The 21574-nt window shown below is 51.6% G+C and overlaps 1 protein-coding gene across 1 annotated transcript in view; it reads right to left on the minus strand.

The window, feature by feature from the left end:
• Ppp2r2c (protein phosphatase 2 regulatory subunit Bgamma) overlaps positions 1 to 21574 on the minus strand; it is a 95048-nt gene that overhangs the window by 3228 nt on the left and 70246 nt on the right. The window contains 3 exon segments of the mRNA XM_052736085.1: positions 2533 to 2624; positions 4562 to 4731; positions 14962 to 15126. Of these exon segments, the coding sequence (XP_052592045.1) occupies positions 2533 to 2624; positions 4562 to 4731; positions 14962 to 15126 (427 nt within the window).

Here is a 21574-nt window from a genome sequence, read left to right on the forward strand (position 1 = left end):
CATTTACAAAGCAGGCCTGGGCCTAGAGGAAGGATTTGGGGTTTCCAGCCTTGGGGAGGCTGGAAAAGCTGTGGGGAGAGGAGGAGGAGGAGGAGGAGGAGGAGGAGGAGGAGGAGGAGGAGGAGAAAAGCTCTAGAGGGAGAAGCTGATAACCAGAGGGCTCCACAGAAGAGAGAAAATTCGAATCATCTCAGTGGTTGACGAAGAAACATAGACCTACACCAGTCTTGTGTGTGCAGAGCACAGAACACCACTGCCAAGAGGGACGCAGCTCCTTGTGTGTGTGTGTGTGCATGTGTGTGTGCATGTGTGTGTGCATGTGTGTATGTATGTGTGTATGTATGTGTGTGTGCATGTGTGTGTGTGTGCATGTGTGTGTATGCATGTGTATGTGTGTGTGTGTGTGCATGTGTGTGTGTATGCATGTGTGTGTATGTGGTGGGGGGGGGATTCAGCCTAAGACGTTGGCACAAGGCTGCATGAAGCCACTTTCCAGAGGGCTGACTCAGGAGAATTCATCTGTTCCCAGCTGGAGTAAAAGACCAGGAACAGAAACAAAGCCGGGTCCTGTGGCCCCCACTCAAGGGTGCTGGAGGGGGATGAAGGTGCCACCGAGGGCTGTTATGTCAGAGAGTGACACAGCAGCCCTCTGCGGGCCCATTGACTAAGAGGTGTATGTCCCCCATGAGTCCCGCAGAGCAGACTGTGGGCCTCAGGCTTGCCTTAAAGGGATGGGGAATTTGTTTCTCCTCTTACCCTTGGGCCTCTGGGATGAGGTCCCGGTCCATAGACAGGCCAAGCTCAGAGGAAGCCAGAGGCAAAGGGAAGGGACGGATTGCTCTTTACCGCCCAGAAATACAGACATCCATTGACTGGACACTCTCCTGAGGTCCCTCCTACCAGACATCTCTTCCAGGGGTGGTGGAGGAGACAAGGACAGAGGCGATGAGAATCTGTCATTTTATAAATAGCAAGATACAGGCAGAAAGCCCAGGAGGCTGTGGGACAAGGCAGAGAGGACCAGGGCTGCTTCCTGGAGGAGACAACAGCGGAGCAAGCTAAAGGTGCTTCGGCAGAATCCCAGGGTCATAAAGGATGGGTGTGCAGGAAGGAAAGGAGGGGTGGAGCACATCTATGGGACGTGTCAGGCAGAAATAGATTGCTAAGCCCCTGCGCTGGGCCTCCCATCAGTCAGAGGCTTGCTGGAGGTTGTGCTGGGCTCAGGCACGCTCTGGTTACATGCGCCCCCTGGTGGTAACATACAGTGCAGGCAGTGGGTGGTAACCTTGAGCCATCTACCCTAATATCCTGCCTTATCTTTGTCCTTCAGTGGACACTCTGGACCACCACACATGCCCTCTGTCCAGTACGGTTCTGTTAAGAGCCCCTGCAAAACAGGTGGACCTTTGGAATGATAGCAGCCCCTATGTGGGTCCAGGCCTGCTCAGAGTGACTTTCTCTGCTCAGTGGTCCTTTCTCTGTCACCACCGCCCCTAATTACAGCTTCAGCCTCGAACACAGCTGCTCTTACGGGCCACCTCAGATGTTCTGGAGCATCCTGGCCACCCAGGCAAATGGCAAAGCAGATGCCGCCTGTGTGGATACACACCCTGGATGGAGGGGAGTTGGGGCTGAGGCTCTGGGGCCACCACTTCTCACCTGCTGATGGAGGGACAGGGAAAGTGGGGAGGGAGGTGATGCCTCAGAGACTCTGGTACAAAAACATGCCTGGTGCTATGCTCCCCTGGTCATCTGGAGCCTCTCTCCCTCATCTGGGCAGGATAAGTGGCTGTCCATCCACAGGAGACCCTGAGAGGCTCACCTACCAGGCTCCACACAGGTAACTAACTGAGCCTGAGGCCTGTGAGGCCTCATAAAGCATGAGTGGGGACAGGGAAGCAATGCCCCCCCAACCGGAAAGCTTCTGAACTGTGAGGCGGGGGCAGGCTCTTGGGTACAACAGGGGAATGATGTAAGATGAAGGATGCAATGGCCCCATCCGCACTCACTGTGCTGGGTCCAGGCTGTGGCAACACAGGAGCCTGTACCATGTTACTAAGGGGCTGTGTTCTAGACTGTGGGACGGGAGAGGTGGATCACTACTAGGTCACCAGTTCAAGTTGTGAGCCCCAGAGGACCTGCATGAGGCTGCCAGAGTGATGGCAGGAGACGTGTGGGTGGCCCGATGCCTTTCTGTCTCCTAGGGATGGAGATACTGGGGTACAGGGCCTGTAGTGTGGGAGGCGCTTGGCTGATCCTGACCTAAAACCCCACAGCACCCTAGGACAGGGCGTTAATGTGGGTGTCAGCATCAGTCACAAGGGTAAAGAAAAAAAAGCTCACTTCCCCAACCTGGACTTGCGTCTGAGAGCTCTGCCTGCTAGGGAGGAGGCCTCCCACACCTCGTCCACACCTCGACCTGGCCAAGGGCAGCTTTGTGGCCACCGACTACAGGAAAGATCCCTCCTGGGGTGACTGGTGAGGGGCAAGGCAGGGCGCCGGAGGCTGGGTGCCCGCCGCTGGCTCACTCACCTGTCACTCCCGTTCCAGGCACACTCAAACTTGTCAAAGATGCAGTCACTCTCATACAGGGAACAGAGCTTACTCCGCAGGTAGTCGTGGACCTGGTGAGGAGAGGGCACAGGCTGAGCAATGGACACCAAACAGCCCAGACACCTCTGCCATGAGCAGATCCAAGCACAGGTGTGGCATCTTCTCCTCCTGTGTGCCAAGCCTTGCCTGCTGCCTGGGGGCAGGAGGAAACGCTTCAGCTATGGGGAAGAGTGAGCACCAGGCTTCCCGGACCTGTCATGAGGGGTGCTCCATGCCTATGGACCCAATGTCTTCAAGAATCATGGGTGAGCAGGGTGGTGGTGGCACACACCTTTAATCCCAGCACTCGGGAGGCAGAGGCAGGTGGATCTCTGTGAGATCAAGGCCAGTGTGGTTCCAGAGTGAGTTCCAGGACAGACAGAGTGAGTTCCAGGACAGACAGAGCTACACAGAGAGATTCTGTCTCAAAAACAAAACAAAACAAAAACAAAAAAAACAAAACAAAACACAACCCCATGGGCTGAGGATGATGATGAAGTCTTGGGACAATCCCTCTCCTGGCAGCCCATTCCAAGACTCCTTTTGATGGAGTGAAACAGCTCTGATTTGTCAAGCACTGCAAGTCGGCCAAGCACTGTCCCACTGCATACAATTTCCAGGACACAAAAGGCACCTCCAAAGACTCAAATGGGAGTAGTCATTAATCATTGCTATTTTAGAATCTGTAGGTCAGCTATACAGAAAGCCAGGCATCCAGCGTTAACCCTTGGTCCCCAAAACAGTAATGCTGCCTCTTCACCGGGACCCCACAGGCTTTCAGAGGCCCAGAGGCTCCGCACTCACCCTTTCCTAAGAAAACCTGTGCTGATCACAGTGTTATGATGGCCCCAGGAGGCTGGGAAGGCACTGGTTCAGTCACTCACAGCTTGAAGGTGGTTTCCTGCCTCAATCTTGGGCTGCTGACACTTTCAGAGGGGCACAAGAGGGTCTGTCCCTATCTAGAATACACAGGGTAGGACCTAGAGAAGTGGGGAGCCACAGGCCCTGCCCACTGCTAACAAAGGGGCAGCTGGGTCACTAGGAGATGTCCTGGGAGCATGTGGCTTCTAGGAGCCCCTTCCAGAAGCTTTTCCTCTTGGACACACCTCCTCAGCTGTGGTAGGACAGGAAGCAGGGCTGAGCTTTGGGCCTGCCACCACTGGGCTGAGATTCCTCGGTCACTGTCCAACTGCCCAGTGTCCCTGTCTGTAGACCGGGACATACCATCTTTCTTTGCTAGAGCAGAATAAAACAAGTGATGGGCACATGTGTGGACATACACACAGCCCCGTGGGTGGGGCTGGGGTTTCTGGTGGCATGCTTCAGTCCGTATCTGCCAATCCAAATTCTAGGTGACCTTCAAGGCCCAGCACAAATGCAGCTGCCTCCAGAAAGCCCTATCCCTCCCTCCCTGCCCCTGGGCGCCCCTGCCAGATACCAAGCTCCACTGCACATGTGTTATTTTAACAGCAGGTCAGCTTTATCCTGTGCCCCACCAAGAGACTTGGCTGGCTGATGAATAGAGAGCTTCCTCAGAAGTGCCCAGCAGTCTACCCTGCACACTAGCTCAAAAGGCTACCCTGAGGGTCTTAGAAACATCTTTCACACTGCCACTGAACACAATTCACACCCAGATGTTTGTGGCGGGGTCACACCTACCTACTTACTGATAAGGATGTGGGTGCCAGGGGTGGCATCTGACTTCATGCCTTTCTTTGTCCCTTCATCCCCTCCTTCCCCGGAAACTGGGGTTCTAGATGCAGATGGCAGCCCCATGCAGGAGCCTCCTCAGCCACCCCAGTGGCTGGGCTGGACGCCTCTCTGCAGCTTCATCTACAATGTAGCATAGAAAGCCCCAGGGGTGGGCAGCTTCCTGTGGGTTTTTTAGCACAAGGAAGTGGCGGGGGTCTGCTCCTGGGAGATCTCACACCACACAGAACAGCCCTGAGGCTGTGACCTCTACACACACCTGGTAGGTCTCTATGGGCCTCGCCTCCATGTTCAGGTCCCAGACCTTGACCGTGAGGTAATCCCTCGTGAGCATGTAGCGCCCACTGTGGCTGAACTTCACGTCGGACACCGAGGAGATGATCTCTGAGAAGAAGGAGCGGTTGCTGGGGTCCTCGGGCTCTTCAAAGACTGCGGAGAGAGAACCAGCCCCTGTCATCAGCTGCCCTGCTCACAGTCAGAACCACAGCCCACTGTATCCACCCGGGCTTCGCTCTCTGTATATACCATCATTTATTCATTCATCAAACCTTTCCCTAAACACCTACCAAAGCCCTGGCCTCTAAGGACCCCTCCAAAGAGGAAAAGCCCTGGAAGGGCGTCCTGGTGGGAACTGTGTTAATCAAGTATTTACTGTGCTGTGAACGACTTCATCTAATCCCCTAATAAAAACTTCAGGGCAGTAGCCTAATTATCCCCATTTTATATCCAAGAAAACAGGCTGAGAGCCAATCCACGTGCAAATCTCAGAGGCACATGAAAGTGGGATATTTGAACTCAGAGCTACACTTGCTGCAACCCTCTGCTGCCCCCTACTGGTAGTGCAGAATACCAGACTGAAAGTGTCTTGGCAGTCTCTTACGCACTGGGCATTTTCAGCCTCTAGGCCGGACCCTGATGTGGTTCTGGTACTAACTGGTCCCAGGTCTTCAGGCCAGGAGCTCCCTCTGTACATGTGGAGTAGACACCTGTGGTCAGTCACACCCCAAAGTGGCCCTGGTGGCAGAACAGGTGGGGACCAGGACTGCTATGGGGCTGGCATTAACCCTCCTAATCACCATGGCTTGCTGGCCCTTCCCAGTACACAAGCTTCTCAAGGGCTGGGGGAATAGCTGAGCGGGAAGAAGCAGGCACCCTGGGAAGGGAAGGCCATGTCAGGAGAGAGAGGCTACACACCCTCCTCTCCAAGCCCAGCCCAGGCAGTAAACCCCCAGCAGTGGTCCAGCCCAGCAGGGATGGAAGCGCCGATAAGCTGAATGTAACAAAGCTTACTGATTAACGTCTGACAACTGTTTGTCCCCTGCTCAGCCTCATACACCAGATCCCCATGAGACAACGTGGAATCTGCCCCTAGTTGTGGCCCCTCAAGAATTGACGTGTTCCGGCCCCCATTTCTGAGTCCCACTGTTCCCATCTACTCCTGTCACACTGTCCCTTATACTGAAGCCTGCAAAGGGCACCCCTGGGGAAGCTCTGGGGCTCACTCCCCAGGCTTGCTCCTACCACACTATATTGGGAATCTTGAGATGGGATGGGGATTTGCACTGGCTGTCTAGGGGCTGGAGTGACAGCCCTGAGCCGAGAGGTGTGGTGGCTTCAGCAGCTAGAAAGGACAAAGGAACAGCTGCTCCTGAAGCACCCTGACAAGACTTCCAACCTCCACACCTGTACAAAACACGCATGTGTTGTCTTAAGCCACAGAGAAGAGAGCTCTCCCATGGCTCCAGGGTGACAACGTGTGGAAGAGTGCATGCTGGGTAAGGGGCACCCATGGTTCCACCCTGGGAGGCTCTGAGCATTGGGTGGTATGCCATCCTTGAACAGCTCAGCCACTATTAGCTGTGGGTATCCCCAGCATTTGGCCATTCACGTTGCTGGAGTCCCATGATGGTGAACCATCATCCCCCCCACCCCATTCTGAGTCAACCGCATGCTCAGTGCTCAGCCCTTCCTTCTTGCAGACTCTGCTGTCAAAGCAGAAATAACTGTCTATTTCGAGGACTCGTGGATGGCTGTTTCTATGGTTACCCTGTCACAATGCCTAGCAGGCAACAATCTGGGTTTCTTCTGGTGTTTCTAGGAGAGCTGAAGCCATGGATGGGAGGACAGGATAGCCAGTTTACCCCAGCCTGGCCTGATTCAGACAGGTCTGGAGAGCTACTGTAATCCTCTACCTTCGGCCTCCTCACCTGCCCGGTGGCAGGCATGAACACACAGTGGTCCACAATGCTTCTCACTAAGTGAGAAGAAAGTCACAGTGTCATCCTGTTAGGAAAGGATGCTGTGGGCAGGACCCTGGGGGTGTCTCTTGACAGCCACACCCTGGCTTTTCAACATAGGAGTGGGAGGCAGAGAACCAGCCAAAGCCCCAGACTTCTTACACAAATACAGCGGGAGCAAAGATCATGGCTGATTAGGAACATGTGCCTGGCAACTGGGAACCAGCTGCTCGACTTCTCATGAACACTAAGAACAAACACTATGGATGAGGCGCACAGGGCAGGGACAGTGGCCCCTGTAGCAGCATCAGAGTGTAAGATGTTGTGGCAGGGGGCATCGTTTGGTGTCAGAGTGTTATCTTATCTAGCATGCTCCTGGCTTTGGTTCCATCCACTCTGGGGTCTGGAGGCAAGCAGGTAAGGATTGATTCTGGATTCTGGATTCTACACAGGCAATTCAGAGGGTGAGAGAAAAATTCCAGAAGAATTTTAAACATAGAATTAACTCCAATAGAAAACCTGTATGAAGCAGGCAGTGAGGTGCACACCTTTAATCCCAGCACTGGGGAGGCAGAGGCAAGGGAATCTCTGTGAGTTCGAGGCCAGCCTGGGCTACAGAGTGAGTTCCAGGACATCCAGGGCTGTTATACAGAGAAACTTTGTCTCAAAAAAAACAAAACAAAAAACAAAACCAAAAAAAAACCTGCATGAACAACTATTGGTTAATACTCACAACATGACAAGATCTAGGATCACCTAGGGGATAAGCATTCAGGCACACTGGGCTGGCTTCTGGGCGGTCGGGATTGTGTTCTCTGAGGTGGGAAGGACTCACTCTAAAAGTGGGTGGCACCATCCCCTGAGCTTGAGTCCTGAGCTGCATAAGAAGGACAAAGCCAGCCGAGCAGCAGCAGTTGCTTCTCCCTGCTTCCTGGCTGCAGATGTGATGCGGTCAGCTCCCTCAGGCTGCTGCTGCCATGCTTCCCCCGCCATGATAGGCTGCAACCTTGACCTGTGAGCCAACGTGAACCCTTCCTTCCTTAAGCTTGCTTTTGCTTGGGTGTTTTATCACAGCAACAGGAAACATAGCTAATCCAGAAAACTGGTGCCAGGGAGTGGGGCTGTTGCTGTGATAAACCTGACCTCTCGGCTCTTAGGCCTTTAGAACTGATTTAAGGGAGGAATGTGGAAGAGCTTGCAGGCTTGGGCTGGAGAAGCCCTGGAATGCTGTAAGCAGAGCTTACGCTCGCTATTCTAGTGGGAGCTTGAAAGACAAGAATGCTGAGAGAAATTTGGACAGTGGAGGCCCCTGCTCATGAAGCTTCAGAGGGAACAAGGGCTCCATCAGAGCCCGTGGGCTGGGGAACATCCACGTAGATTCTGGCAAAGAATCTGGCTTTACGTGTAAATGTGAGTATAAGTTTAGAGGTCATGGACTAATTTGTTTGGCGCAGGACATTCCAAGACATAAAAGCATTTAGGCTCGGCATGATTGTTTACTGCACTCATACAGGTCCACAGTGAAAAACAAAAGTAATAATTTGGGCATAATGATATTTTTAAATGTACAGTTTGTCAAGGAGAAAAAGAATCCAAGGAAGCTAAAAGGTGCAGCCAAGGCAGGAGCAGAAAGGAGGCTGAGATTGTTGGAGAAAGTCCCTGCTTGCACTGGGAAAATAGAAAAATCTGTCCAGAGGGCAAGACCCGTCCATCAAAGGCTCAAACTCATGAAAATGCAAAGCCTCTGAAAGGAGACAGCCTGGACTGAGAGTACACCTGGAGGGGTTCCCTGCTCACCACCAAGGGACCTTTTCCCCAGGGTCAGCCCACAGAATCTGATACAGCTGTGGTCCAAGGGGGCCAGGCTACACCTCACACTGGCAGCAGAACTCCGTGGCATCATCCACAGGGCACTGGTTTTGTAGGCATGAGATATTTGAGAGTGAGGAGGACATGGAAGCTGGCACCAAGATTCCAGAAAGTCGCTGCAGCCAGATTATGTGGTAACATACCGTTCCCTGTAAGGGTCCCTGAAGGCCACTGAGTAAGCTCAGAAGGTAAAGACAATGATGCAATGGAGATCCAAGGATTCTGGAGATGCCAGGACCATGGAGCATCCACCAAGGAAAGCTACAGGCATGGGGGAGACCTGGCCTGAGGGAGGCGCCGTGTGTCCTGAGAGCAACAGAGATGGTCTGTGGGTAGGTGGGGCTACTCAAGCTCTTTGCTGCCCTGTTGAGTCCATCACATGTCCTGGATACTGGGCACGGAGCTGACAGATTTAGTGTTTACCCTGAGAGTTTGGTCTTGCCTTAGCTGTTCCTTGCTATGACTGCTCTCTTCCCCTTACTACACTATGTCATTATATGGTGGGGGCATGTGACTTATTTTTCATTTTATAGGTTCATGATTAAGAGACTGCCTTGCATCTTAGATAAGACTTGGGCTTTAGACTTTTAAATGATGGTGGAATGTTAAAAAGACTATGGGGACTTTTGAAGTTGAACAGAACACAGTTTGTTTTATGAGATGGCTATGAACCTATGGAGATGAGAGGTTTAAAAAAAGTGTGGCTTAAAAATAATGTGTTGGGGTGTCAAGTTATCTGGAGGTACCGCTGTGATGGCAAATGTTGACGGTCTACATGACAGGACCTAGAATTACTTAGGGGACAGACCTCCAGGCTGGCCTGTGATGGATGATGTGATAATATAATAGTGATGTGAAGCCTCATCCTAAAAGTGGGTGGCACCATTCCCCAGGTTGCAGTCCTGGCCTGCATAAGAAAGAGAAAGCTAACTGAAGACCAGCATGTCTCTCTCTGCTTCCTGACTGTGGATGAAATTTGACTAGCTACTTTCTGCTGCCATCATTTCTCCAGTGTCAGGTCCCAAAGAAACCCAGGCCAAATGGCTGAGGTGCCTATTAGCATACTAAAGAGCATGCTGGCTGCCAGGCTCACTCAGTACCTTCTGCTCCCTCTGCTCTCCTCACTCCTGCCCTCTGCCCTAAACCTCTCCAGTCCAGGGGCTTCCCTTCCCTTCCCCTAGCGTCTCTTTGCTATATAACCCTGCCATTTTGGCCTCTCTCTCTCTCTCTCTCTCTCTCTCTCTCTCTCTCTCTCTCTCTCTCTCTTCTCTCCTCTCTCCTCTCTCTCTCTCTCTCTCTCTCTCTCTCTCTCTCTCTCTCTCTCTCTCTCTCTCTCTCTTTCACTCTCACTCTCACACACACATATCCCCTTCTCCTCTCATGGCCCAGTTCAGGCTGGACTCTTCCAGATGCCTCTGGCTGTATCATATTTATCATTAAAAAAAACCCCTTCTCCTCAACCATCCCCAGGAGCAGTCATATCCTCCTTTTCATTCACCCACCATAATGAGCAGTAACATCAAATTGTGAGCCAAGATAAACCTTTTCTGCCTTATGGCTTTTGCCGGGGTATTTTATCACAGCAACAGAGAAAAGAAGCAAAGACTACTCCAAAAGAGAAACTGAACTCAGTGGCAATAACGGACAAACAAAACGATGAGGCCAGAGAGATGGCTCAGTGGTTGTGTGTGTACTGCGCTTCCAGAAGATCCCAGGTTGGTTTCTAGCACTCACATCAAATGACTCCCAACTGCCTGCAACTCCAGATCCAAGAGATGATGCCCTCTTCTGGCCTCTGTGGGCATTGCACTGACATGCACATACCTAACCCACAGATGCAGCCATATAATTAAAAGAAATATAATAAATCCTTGTGTTAGAAAAAAAATAAGGTCTCCCGCTCAAAAGGACATCTGACAGATGTACACACAACCTGTACAAGGCCCTGGGGGACAGGTGTACTATGCCAACCTCAGGAAAGGGAAGAGAGCTGCCAAGCTCTTAGGAGAAGGGCAGAATGATGATAATCAGTGTAAAAAGAGCACGGGAAGAGAAAGAGACAAGCAGAGTCACTTAGACACCCATATGCAAATGCTCTTAAACCTACAGACTGCCATGTGCTGTGGAGCTCTGTCTCCACACAGGACCATCGGCCTGCCGAGAGCCTCAGATATGCCGATGTGGCCAAAGCTCCCAGGTGAGCTACTGGGCAGCCAGGCACCAGGTTCTGAGAACCCCTCAGAAGAGACCTGGCCCCCAGGATAGCCAGCTCCATTCAAAGTCCTCAGTGGTGGCTCCTTCCACACCTCAGCCTTGCAGCCCTGAAGTACCACAGTGCACCACAGAGGCAAGCCTGTGAACACTCAGTGCATCCCTGAGAGGCAGGCATGGTATGAGCGGAGACTGACGCTGTGAAGTGAGCTCCACCTCTCCCACGCCTGACTCCTGTGGGGCTCCACGTCACCAGGCCTATGACAGTCACATGGCAGGGCAAGTTCTTAAGTCTGGGCTCAGGAAATGTACAAGGGACTCTCAGTGGCTGCCCCATGGGGTGCTGCTTCCTCACTCCACCCACCCCACCCCAGGAATCTGGGTGTCACAGACTACAGAGGCCAAGTGGCTCTGGCTGCCACCTCTACCAAAGCACATAATCTGAACCGGCACAGAGCACAGACAGCACCAAAAGCCTCTCCCTGTCTGAAACACACACACACACACACACACACACACACACACACACACACACACACACCTACCTTCTCATTTTTAACATGAAGATACAGACAAAAGTCAATAAAACACCAATCATGGTCTCATGACCATGGTCATATCTTTTTTTTTTTTTTTTTTTTTTTTTTTTTTGGTTTTTCGAGACAGGGTTTCTCTGTGTAGCTTTGCGCCTCTCCTGGAACTCACTTGGTAGCCCAGGCTGGCCTCAAACTCACAGAGATCCGCCTGGCTCTGCCTCCCGAGTGCTGGGATTAAAGGCATGCGCCACCACTGCCCGGCCATGGTCATATCTTGATGTCTTCCTTCCTGGTACTTTCTCTGCTTCCATTCTAGCAAAGCAGTATTGCTCTTTCTCTCATTCCCCGCTGAATTTGTCTATGCAATAGCTTTCCTGTGTCACTAAAAGTCTTCTACACGTTTGAAATGACTGAAGGGTGTCTCTTAAATGGGAGGCACCATAGCTAATGCATCATCTACTCTGCTGGACCAGTGGGGTGGCTAGCTTCCCCACCACTGAAGGACGTATCACAGAGCCTCTGCTCCCTCCAAGGGACTCAGACAGAACTCAACCCAGAGGAGGCCCAGGCTCCCCGGTTCCCCATCTTTTCTTGCAGTCTGACAAAGGACTGAACATGGACCCAGTTCAGGAATCTATGCAGTAGGAAGTGGGCATAGGAGTCTGGGGCAATGCCCCATGGTGGTAGGATGGTCGCAACTATGTCTGTCTTAATCCATGGAACCTATAAATGTCACACACAGCAAGGGGAATTAAGGTCAAAGAAAGCACGAAGACCACTTGTTCAGCAGCTGATCTTGAGAAGCGTTATCACCCTGGATCACCCGGTGGGTGGTCCCAGTGTGACAGCAAGGATCATTATGTGACAGTAAGGGAGTAAGTGCAGGGCAATTCTCAACATAACTTTGAGGATGAAGGAGGGGCTGAGAGTCAAGGAGGCACAGGAGTGGGCCCTGAGGGTGGGATAGCAAGGGCCACCACTGCCCAAGAGTTACAGAGAAGCTGTGTGCCCTCGGCTGGTTCTGGCCAGCGAGAATCACACCGTACTTCTGACAGAATACTGTAAGACAATGAACTTGTGTTCCGGTGGCTCCGGTGGCTGATGGGGCCCAACTGCAGGAAGTTCAGGGTTATGTTTGTGAGGCTGGCTCTGACCACAGTCAACTGAACCTCTCAGGCCTCCCTTCCCAAGTCCATCGAACACAGTCCAGGAACGGAGTCATGTGAGGAGAATTCTGAGTGCTTGTGAGAACACTCCAAGAAAGCATGACAAGAGTCTTGTGACCTCAGCTTCTTAAAAATATGGAATTGTGGGAAATGGATGAGATCTACATGAGTAAACTGGGGGTGAGGGGGGGTAATGGAGGGCAAGGGTCAGAGAAAAGAGAGCTTAGGAGAGCGGGAGGTTCTAGCTGGATCAGGAACAGAGTGGGAGAACAAGGAAAAAGATACCATGATAAATGAAGACACCATGGGAATGGCAAGAAGCAGAGTGCTACAGAGGTCCCCAGGAATCTGCAATGATGACTCCTCCATAGACTACTGGCAATGGTCCAGAGGGTGCCTGAGCTGGCCTACTCTGGTGATCGGATGGCTGAATACCCTAACTGTCATCATAGAACCCTCATCCAGTGACTGATGGAACCAGATGCAGAGATCCACAGCCGGGGCTCAGGCAGAGCTCCAGGAGTCCAATCGATGAGAGAGAGGAGGGATTCTATGAGCAAGAGATATTGAGACCATGATTGAAAAAAGTACAGAGACAACTAGCCAAAGTAGTGGAAACACATGAACTGTGAACCAATAGCTGAGGAGCCCCATGGTACTGGACTAGTCCCTCTGGATAAGTGAGATAGTTGTTTAGCCTGAACTGTTTAGGAGACCCCCAGGCAGTGGGACCGGAATCTGTCCCTAGAACATGAGCTGGCTTTTTGGAACCTAGTGCCTATGGTGAGACACTTTGCACAGCCCTAGTGCAAGGAGGAGGGGCTTAGGCCTGCCTCAACTGAATGTACCAGGCTCTGCTGACTCCCCATGGGAGATCTTGCCTTAGAGGAGGTGGGAATGGGGAGTGGGATGGGGGGGGGAAGGCTGGGAGGAGGGAGAACAGGGGAATCTGTGGGGTTGATATTTAAAATGAATAGAAAATTTCTTAATAAAAAAAAGAAAAAAACATATGGAATTGTTCTTGGAATGTCTTTGTCCACTCTTCCCAAGTGTAACGGATAGGAGTGAGTTCACTTCGGATTACTCATTATTGCTTGCTGTTGTTATTCAATTAAATAGTTATGCCTCTATGGAAAAACATGTTCTTGCCACATGTGGCTTGTCCTTGTGATTGTATAGCTTGAACTCATGAGAACTTTACCCATGTGACTTTTCTTAACCCTCAGAGTATAAACTGTCTGGGGCTCTGAATGCACAAAACTTGAGTCGGCCTCACTTCTCAGCTCCATTCTCCCGGGTCCCACCATCTCTAGAGTGGGACACCATCCCATGATGATAACCCCATAGTTTCAACCCCAGTTAAGACCTTTATTACCAACATCTGTCCATCTACTGCTCCATGCCCCTGGAATCCAGTGAAGATCCCATCACTGAGCCCCAGGTCTGTATGCACCACTCCTATCCATCTGGACTATGACCCAACCCCTCCCAACATTCATACCCAGCAGCCATTCTGACCACCCCCACCGTCCCAGGCAGAGCCCAGCAGCTCTGCCTCCAGAATGTGCTTTGTGGGGCTACATGGTCCTTCCCCACAGCTGTCCCTTCTCTCTGCAATGCTTGCTCCGCATTCTGATCAACACCATCACTTCCCAGCCATCCTCCAAAAGGCTGCCCACCACACTTAGAATAAAACTCAGCTTCCCCTTGACCATGATGACTCCCTAGTTGCCTTGACCTGCTCACTGATCCCCTTCCACCCTTTCCATATGCCCGCATCATCTTTGGTAACACTTCCATCTTGAAGCATTTGCTCCTGTGGTTCCCTCCTTCCAAGGCCTCCATGACTCACCCTTCAGAGTGTCTGTTCCTGGGTAACCCATGATTGAGGCCATCCCTGCCCCTCTACTACCCCATCCCTGGGTGGGGGTGTTCTACCTGTCCTGTGACAGGAACCCATGCCTACTGAATGCTCCTGGCATATGGTGTATAGACAAGCCTAGAGGAGAGCCGCAAGGTGGGCGTGGGTAGAGACCTGGGAAGCCTTGGTCAAGGAACGGGAAAGCAACTGGAGGCTCAGCCTGACTCCACTACCCAGCAGGCCCTGGGGGAGAAGCATGACTCCATCACTCAACAGCCTGGACTGTCTGCACCTCCACTTTTCGAAAACCTGCCCAGGACCTGCTGGAATTACCCATTTGTTCATTCATATTTGTTTCCAGATTTCATCACAGGCACTAGGGACAGTTGGGTGGTGGACCAAAGGGACACAGCCCTATCCTCCTGGTTAGGGCTTCCCTGGGTATCATGGGCAAGGCAGTCTTCAAAGCTATCACCATTGGTGGGGGACACAATTTGAAGCCTTGAGTCATTCTTGGGGCCTTAATTTTCTCTGGTTACAGTAGATCCCTCGGAGCAATGTATAGAATGTAGCAGACTTTGCCAGAGGTTTCCGAAATAACTGTTGCCCCCCTAGTGAGAATGAGCATTACATACCTTGCCTCCAAGGAGCTCTCAGGGTGCTTAGGGGAAGGGAGGTAGCCAGTGGCTAGAACAGCCCCCCGAGCCCATGCTGGTGCATCCTCTTGCCAGTCCCCATATACCTAGTCCCCACCCATCCTTTCCAGTGCAGAGACTTACGCTTAGAGTGCTTGTCGCACAGGGCAGCTGCCCGCATGTCACAGAGCCGCAGGGACCCCTTGCTGCTGCTGTAGACAAAGAGGTTGCAGTGGTGAGGGTGGAACTCGGATGCTGTGATCACTTCTGTGAGGTCTTCCATGTTGGCTGGCTTGATGTCTACGATATCTGGGTTGGTGAGGTCAAGGGCAACAGTGGAGTTGCTTTTGCTCTCTCCCTTCCATAAGGCCCAGGCCAAACCCAACCAGCTCTGAGTGGCTTCTCTGGCTTTTAAGACACGTTCCCCCACCCAAGAAACACGCCAGTCCTTAGTCCCCCAAGCCACAGATTCACATGGAAGACTGCTGGCCCCAGTGCCCCTTCCCAGTACCTGTCTTCTGCAAAGCTGAACCCACACCCTCTTACTAAAGAGTGCCTGCCAGCTGCCCAGCTCTGCAGTCACCATGGACCTCTCCTGACAGCCCACCTTCCACTCTCAGTAGCCAAACAGAAAGGGTTCTCAGTGTGCACTGTGACAGCGAGCTGTCCCCCACAGGCTCGTGTGTTCCCTGCCCTCTAGTCACTGCTGTTTGGGGAGGCCAGGGAACTTTTAGAAGTGGGTCACTAGGGGTAGGCCTTTGAAGGTAACACCTGCCCGATTCCTGCCTTACTCTCCATCTCCTGGGCCACCCTAATGTAAGAAGGCTCTGGCACACACTCCCATGGCCAAGAACTACGCTAAGGCTCCACCATGCCTTCCCTGCCCAGGTCAAACCATGAACTGAAATAAACCTTTCTTTCCATCAGGGACTGTGGTCACAGAGACTCAGAAGATGAACAGATACACCCACTACATGCTGGGCCATGGACACTTTTAGTGAGTAATTGCACATCACTGCCCCCTCTGAACTGTCTGGAGCATGTACATAGGTTTGTTGCCCCAGCAGCTACTCTGCTTCCACCCGCAGTATCAAGCTTCTCTATGGAAAAATGTTCTCTGATTTGAGTCAGTCACACACTTAGCTCTGACCAGTGCCGTGGAGACTCCAGAACCTGGAATACAGGGATGCTGTGATATGTTTCCCTGGGCTGGATGGGAACAGAGGAGAGGATTCTGGGGCCTGCAGCCACACCCCAGTCTCTGCCGTCAGGGCAAAAAAAAGAGCATTCCACAGCATTCAGGCTGTGGGCATCCAGCTGGGTACTTGGTCATGGAGCCTAAGGACTGGTCAGTACCTGCTTGGCAGCAAAGTAGCCTACAGGCTGTGGGTGTCCAGCTAAGTGCACAGTTATAGGGCTCAAGGACTGGCCAACACCACCGCCTGGCTGTCATCAGGTGCCACTGGGATGGACGTTATTAAGTACTGAGGGTCTGTGTATTACTTACCTCTCATATTGCTCCAATAAAATACCTGACAAGAGCAATTTAAGAGAGGAACATGATCGAACACCAATAACATAGGCACTACAGTCAACAATTAACAAATGGGACCTCATGAAACTGAAAGGTCTGTGCAAGGCAAAGGACACCATCAATAGACAAAACAGCAGTCTACAGAATGGGAAAAAATCTTCACCAATCTCACATCTGATAGAAGGCTGATATCCAAAATATATACAGAACTCAAGAACTAGACATCAACAAACCAAACAATCCAGTTTAAAAAGTGGTGTGCGGAGCTAAACAGAGAATTCTCAACAGAGGAACCTTAAATAACTGAGAAACACTTAAAGAAATGTTCAACGTCCTTAGCCACCAGGGAAACGCAAATTAAAAGTACTTTGAGTTCCATCTTACACCTGTCAGAATGGCAGAGATCAATAACACAAGTAACAGCTCATATTGGTGAGGATTCAGATCAAGGGGAACACTCCTTCACTGGTGGTGGGAGTGCAAACTTGTACAGCCACCATGGAAATCAGTATAGTGGTTCCTCAGAAAATTGGGAATTGACCCACCTCAAGACCCAGCTATACCACTCTTGGGCATATACCCAAAGGATGCTTCATACTACCACAAGGGCACCTGCTCAACTAAGTTTATAGTGGCTTTATTCATCATAACCGGAAACTTGAAACAACCTAGATGTCCCTCAACTGAAGAATGGATGAAGAAAATGTGGTACATTTACACAATGGAGTATTCTCGTCAGTTTAAAAAAATGACACCATGGATGGAACTAGAAAAAAATCATCCTGAAGGAGGTAATCCAGACCTAGAAAGACAAACATGGTATGTACTCACTTTTAGGTGGATATTAGCTGTTAAGTAATTGATAATCATTCTACAATCCATAGACCCAGAGAGGCTAAGTAACAAGGAAGGCCCAAGGGGAGAATGCATGAATCTTTCTGGGAAGTGGAAATAGAATAGATTTCATGGGTGGACTGGGGGCAGTTGGGGATGGGAACAGGGGGGATCAGGTTGGGGGGAGGGAAGGAGGGAGAGAGTACTGGGAGAGATGACTGGAATTGGGGGGCATTTAGGGCTCAACGTGGAAACCTAGTGCAGTGGAAATTCCCTGGAATCTACAAGGGTGACCCTAGTGAGAGCTCCTAATAATGGAGGATATGGAGCCTAAACTGTCCATCTTCTGCAACCACGCAAAGCTTCCGGTAGTAGGACTGGGACACCAACCCAGCCACAAAACCTTCGACCTACAATCTGCCTTGCCTGCAAGATCTGCTGGGGCAATGGGGGCACAGAACTTGTGGGAGTGGCCAACCAATGACTGATCTAATTTGAGGCCCACACCACGAGTGGGAGCCTATGCCTGACACTGCCTGGATGACCAGGAACCGAAGGCTGGATAGCCCAGAGATCTACGGTAGAACCAAACACAATTGGCAGAAAAAAAAATGAATGAAAAGATTCCTAATGATGTTCTGCTATACTTATAGATCTGTGCCTAGTCCAGCTGTCATCAGAAACTGCCTCCAGCAGATAATGGGAGTAGAGGCAAAGACCTACAGCCAAACATTAGGCAGAGAGAGAGCCCAGGTTAGAGGTCTCCATCAAGGCCCTTAGCCAGAGCTCAGGGAACCCTGTAGAAGAAGGGGAGAAGGAACTGTGGGAGCCAGAAATGTCAAGGACACTGGGAGAGCATGGCCCTCAGAATCAACTAAGCAGGGCTCACAGGGGCTCACAGATACTGAAGCAGTAATAGCAGAGCCTGCATGGGTCTTCGCTAGGTCCTCTGCATACAGGTTATGGTTGTTGGCTTGGTGTTTGGGGGGGGGGACTCCTGACAGTTGGAGAAGGGGTGTCTTTGACTCTTTTGCCAGCTTTTAGGACCCCTTCCCTCCTACTGGGTTGCCTCGCCCAGCCTGATGTAAGGAATTGTGTTTGGTCTTGTTGTATCTTATTGTGCCATGTTCGGTTGATGTCCCTGGGAGGCCTGATCTTTTCTAGGGAGAGATGTGGGGAGAGTGGGTCTCAGGGAGAGGGGAGTTGGGAGGAAACTGGGAAGAGTGGAGGAACAGAAGCTGCAGTCAGGATGTATTACACAAGAGAAGAATGAGTATTTTTAAGAGAGGAAGAGATCAAGCTTGGTGACACATGTCTTTAATCCCAGCACTCAGGAGGCAGTGGTAGGCTCTGTTAATTTGGGGTCAGCCTGGTCTACATAGCAAGCCAAGACTTGGGTTAGCCAGGTCTATATAGTGAGACCTTGTGGATTCTGACTTTGTCCTTTCCATTCTTTCCAGGACCTGAGCCCAGGGAATGAATGGCGCCACCTACATTTGAGATGGGTCTTCCCTTCCACCTCAATTAATCAAATCTAGATAATCCCTCACACACATACTCAGGGATTGGTTTCCATGGTGATTCTAAATTCAATCAAGTAGAAAATCAAGATTAATGATCACAACTTATCCCACTAAGTTTTATTGAATCTATCCTAAAACAGGGACCTGAAGGAGACGCCTGACAAGGGGGTAGCTGTGGGAGGGACACACAGCACTAATGTGCTGGACACACCTCTCCTTGCATGCCATGTCAGCGGGGGCTTCCAGATACTCTCAACTATGGCCCCTCCAGGTGGCTTTAATTTTGGAGATCACGTCAGAGTTTAGGGCTAGATGTCGGAATATAGCTCTCTAGAATATGCTATGCCACACAGGAACCCACAAACCTCAGTTTCCCCCTATGCAAAATGGGGGCTTGAGTGTGATTGGAAAATAATGGTTCCTTTCCAGGACTGACCTGGGTGGCCATGAGCCGAGATGGGCCCCCAAAGGAAGTGGCCCTCAGAGACTGGGAAATGGGGACAGCAACACAATTCTGTAATAGAGAGGGTGTTGGCAGTGACAGTACTCCTGGCTTCCCCAGGTGGCCTGGAGTTCAACACAAGTATCCACATTAGACACACAAAGAAAGAGTAGGAGAGGTGCAGGGGCTGGGGGATGGGAGACACATCCTCAGTGACTCAGTGATGGGGACAGCCACAGCCACCAGGGACTAGAAGAGATGGTAGAGGCTAGACCGCCAGGAACAGCCCTGAAAGGCAGGTGGAGCTCTACACCTGCTACACCCCAGTGTGAGCTACAGGTCGGGTGAGAGACCGCCAGGCTACTGCAGAGCCAGGCTGTGTTTGGATCCAGAATGACATCTGTGGTCCTTCCTGTCAAGGACACAGGAAACATGAGCCACACGGGCCTCTGCAGCACTGTCAGGCTGTAGGGACTTCAATAGGCTGTCTGTCCTTCATCTCCTGTCGCCAAAGGCATTGCCTGATCTCCTGAAGCTCAGCCTGGGTCCTGCTATCACTGTGGGCTGATGAGTTGTGGAGAGGAGGGTCTGTGTGTCCCATGGCTTCCATTCACTGGGTCTCAGCATCCATCCTATGCAGTGGTGGGGACTGAGGGCCACTCCTTCTTCACAGGGGATTCTCTGCTAACCACTCACTGAGTCCAGACTGTGAGCTGAAGAATCATTGGCTTGTTCTAGCAGAATATCAAGGGAGAAGTGGGCACAGAGAGCAGAGAACCAATAGCAGCCCCCATCACGTGGGCATTCACAGAGACACCATGGGAAAAGCTACGCTGTAAAGATGTAACAGCAAACTGGGCCTCCAGACACAGTATTAGCCCGGGTAGAAGGCAGCAAGGAGCCCATCCCTGAAGAAAGCAGGGAGGCTGGGGTGAGCAGGGACATACCCAGAGCCACATGTGGAGCTGTGGAGTGGGGAGCTGGGAGGAGCTTCCAAATGTCAGGGCAGGGCAGGCCTCCCAGCAGCCTCAGCACACCAAGGACCCCGATGCTGTGGCTACGGCTGTCGCTCAACACGGTGGATGCCAAGTGCAAATGGAAGTTTCAGGAGAGAGACTATGGAAGCCCTGGGCTGCACCGACTGCACCGGGCAAAGCATGAGGCTCATCCACATGTCTTCCCAAGGACCCTGCTCTCAAGACTAGAAGATGTTGTCATGGCAACCAAGTAGTAGCTGGAGTGAGAAAAGAGACAGCTCGGCCAGAACCCTGCAGAAGGGCCTCCTGTGTGGAGAGCCCCCAAGGCTCTTCTGCACATACAGATGGTCTAAAAAAAGAACTGGTTTTCTCTCCAAATTTCTTCCAGCAGATGACCTGGCTGCAAGCAAGACCTGAGGGCGCTCAAGGCACAGCATACCAAATCCTAGACCCAGAGCCTGGCTGCCACAGCACAATGCCAAAGGTGAATGGGTGAAGCCTCAGACACCCAGTTCTCGGAGTTTGGGAACCTAGAAGTCCACCGCTGAGGTCAGGAGAGGGCGGGAGTCTCCCAAAGCCTGTTGCTGGCATTTCCATGGGGTCACCTGCCCTGCCCCCTGTGTTCTTACCTAGTCTCTGCTGTCCCACCCCTGTGCCGGTGACCCCGTCACCTCTTCAGCTAAGGACACCAGTCACCCAGGACCCCTGTGCTTGATTTTAAGCTGACAAGCCCTGAACACGCTGTTAGCACATCAGCATCATCTTGAGATTCCGGTCATGGTTCCAGCACAGGAATGAGGGTCACCGCACAGCGTCAGTAGCATCCTGGGTCCCTGTGCAGAATATCTTTCTGGCTGGGAAGGTGCCTTTGTGCAACTTATGAAAAGACCTCTTCTGTGAAGCATTTAAAACAAACAAAACAAACAACAACAACAACAACAAAAAAAACCAACCTGTCCTCTGGAAACAACACCTCAAGTGCTGCTGTGGCAGGACATGAGCGGTTTCAACAGGCTGAGTGGGGCTGAGGGAAAACTTCCAGGAAGGAGCAGAGGCTATGGGTACACAGGCCTGGCCTGCTTCAAGGCTCTGAGGAGAACCTGGCTTTGCTCGTTCCGCCTTCCTGGACGCTAACGGCCCTGAGAGGAACTAAAGGTGAGTCCAGGCTGGGGCCCAGGCTGACCTCTAGCTCCTCAGGGTCTGCCGTTTGAGTCATCTTGGCCTCAAACAGGCAGGAAAGTGGCTGTCCTAGACCCACGTGCAAGCAGTGGCTTCCACACTTTAAAGTCACTTGCCTGCTTTGTATGGAAATGCCCACAGTACCTCTGCACTGGGCTACAGAGTGCCGGGGACACAGGGAGGTCTCATCCTGGGTTCCAAACCCAAAACTGTGTGTGTTGTCATAGAAATCCCTGTGTAGCCAGAAATCAAGAGAGATGGGGCCCAG

Source organism: Peromyscus californicus, unplaced genomic scaffold (genome assembly GCF_007827085.1).
Source record: "Peromyscus californicus insignis strain IS unplaced genomic scaffold, ASM782708v3 Scaffold_13__1_contigs__length_99412109, whole genome shotgun sequence".
NCBI lineage: Eukaryota > Metazoa > Chordata > Mammalia > Rodentia > Cricetidae > Peromyscus > Peromyscus californicus.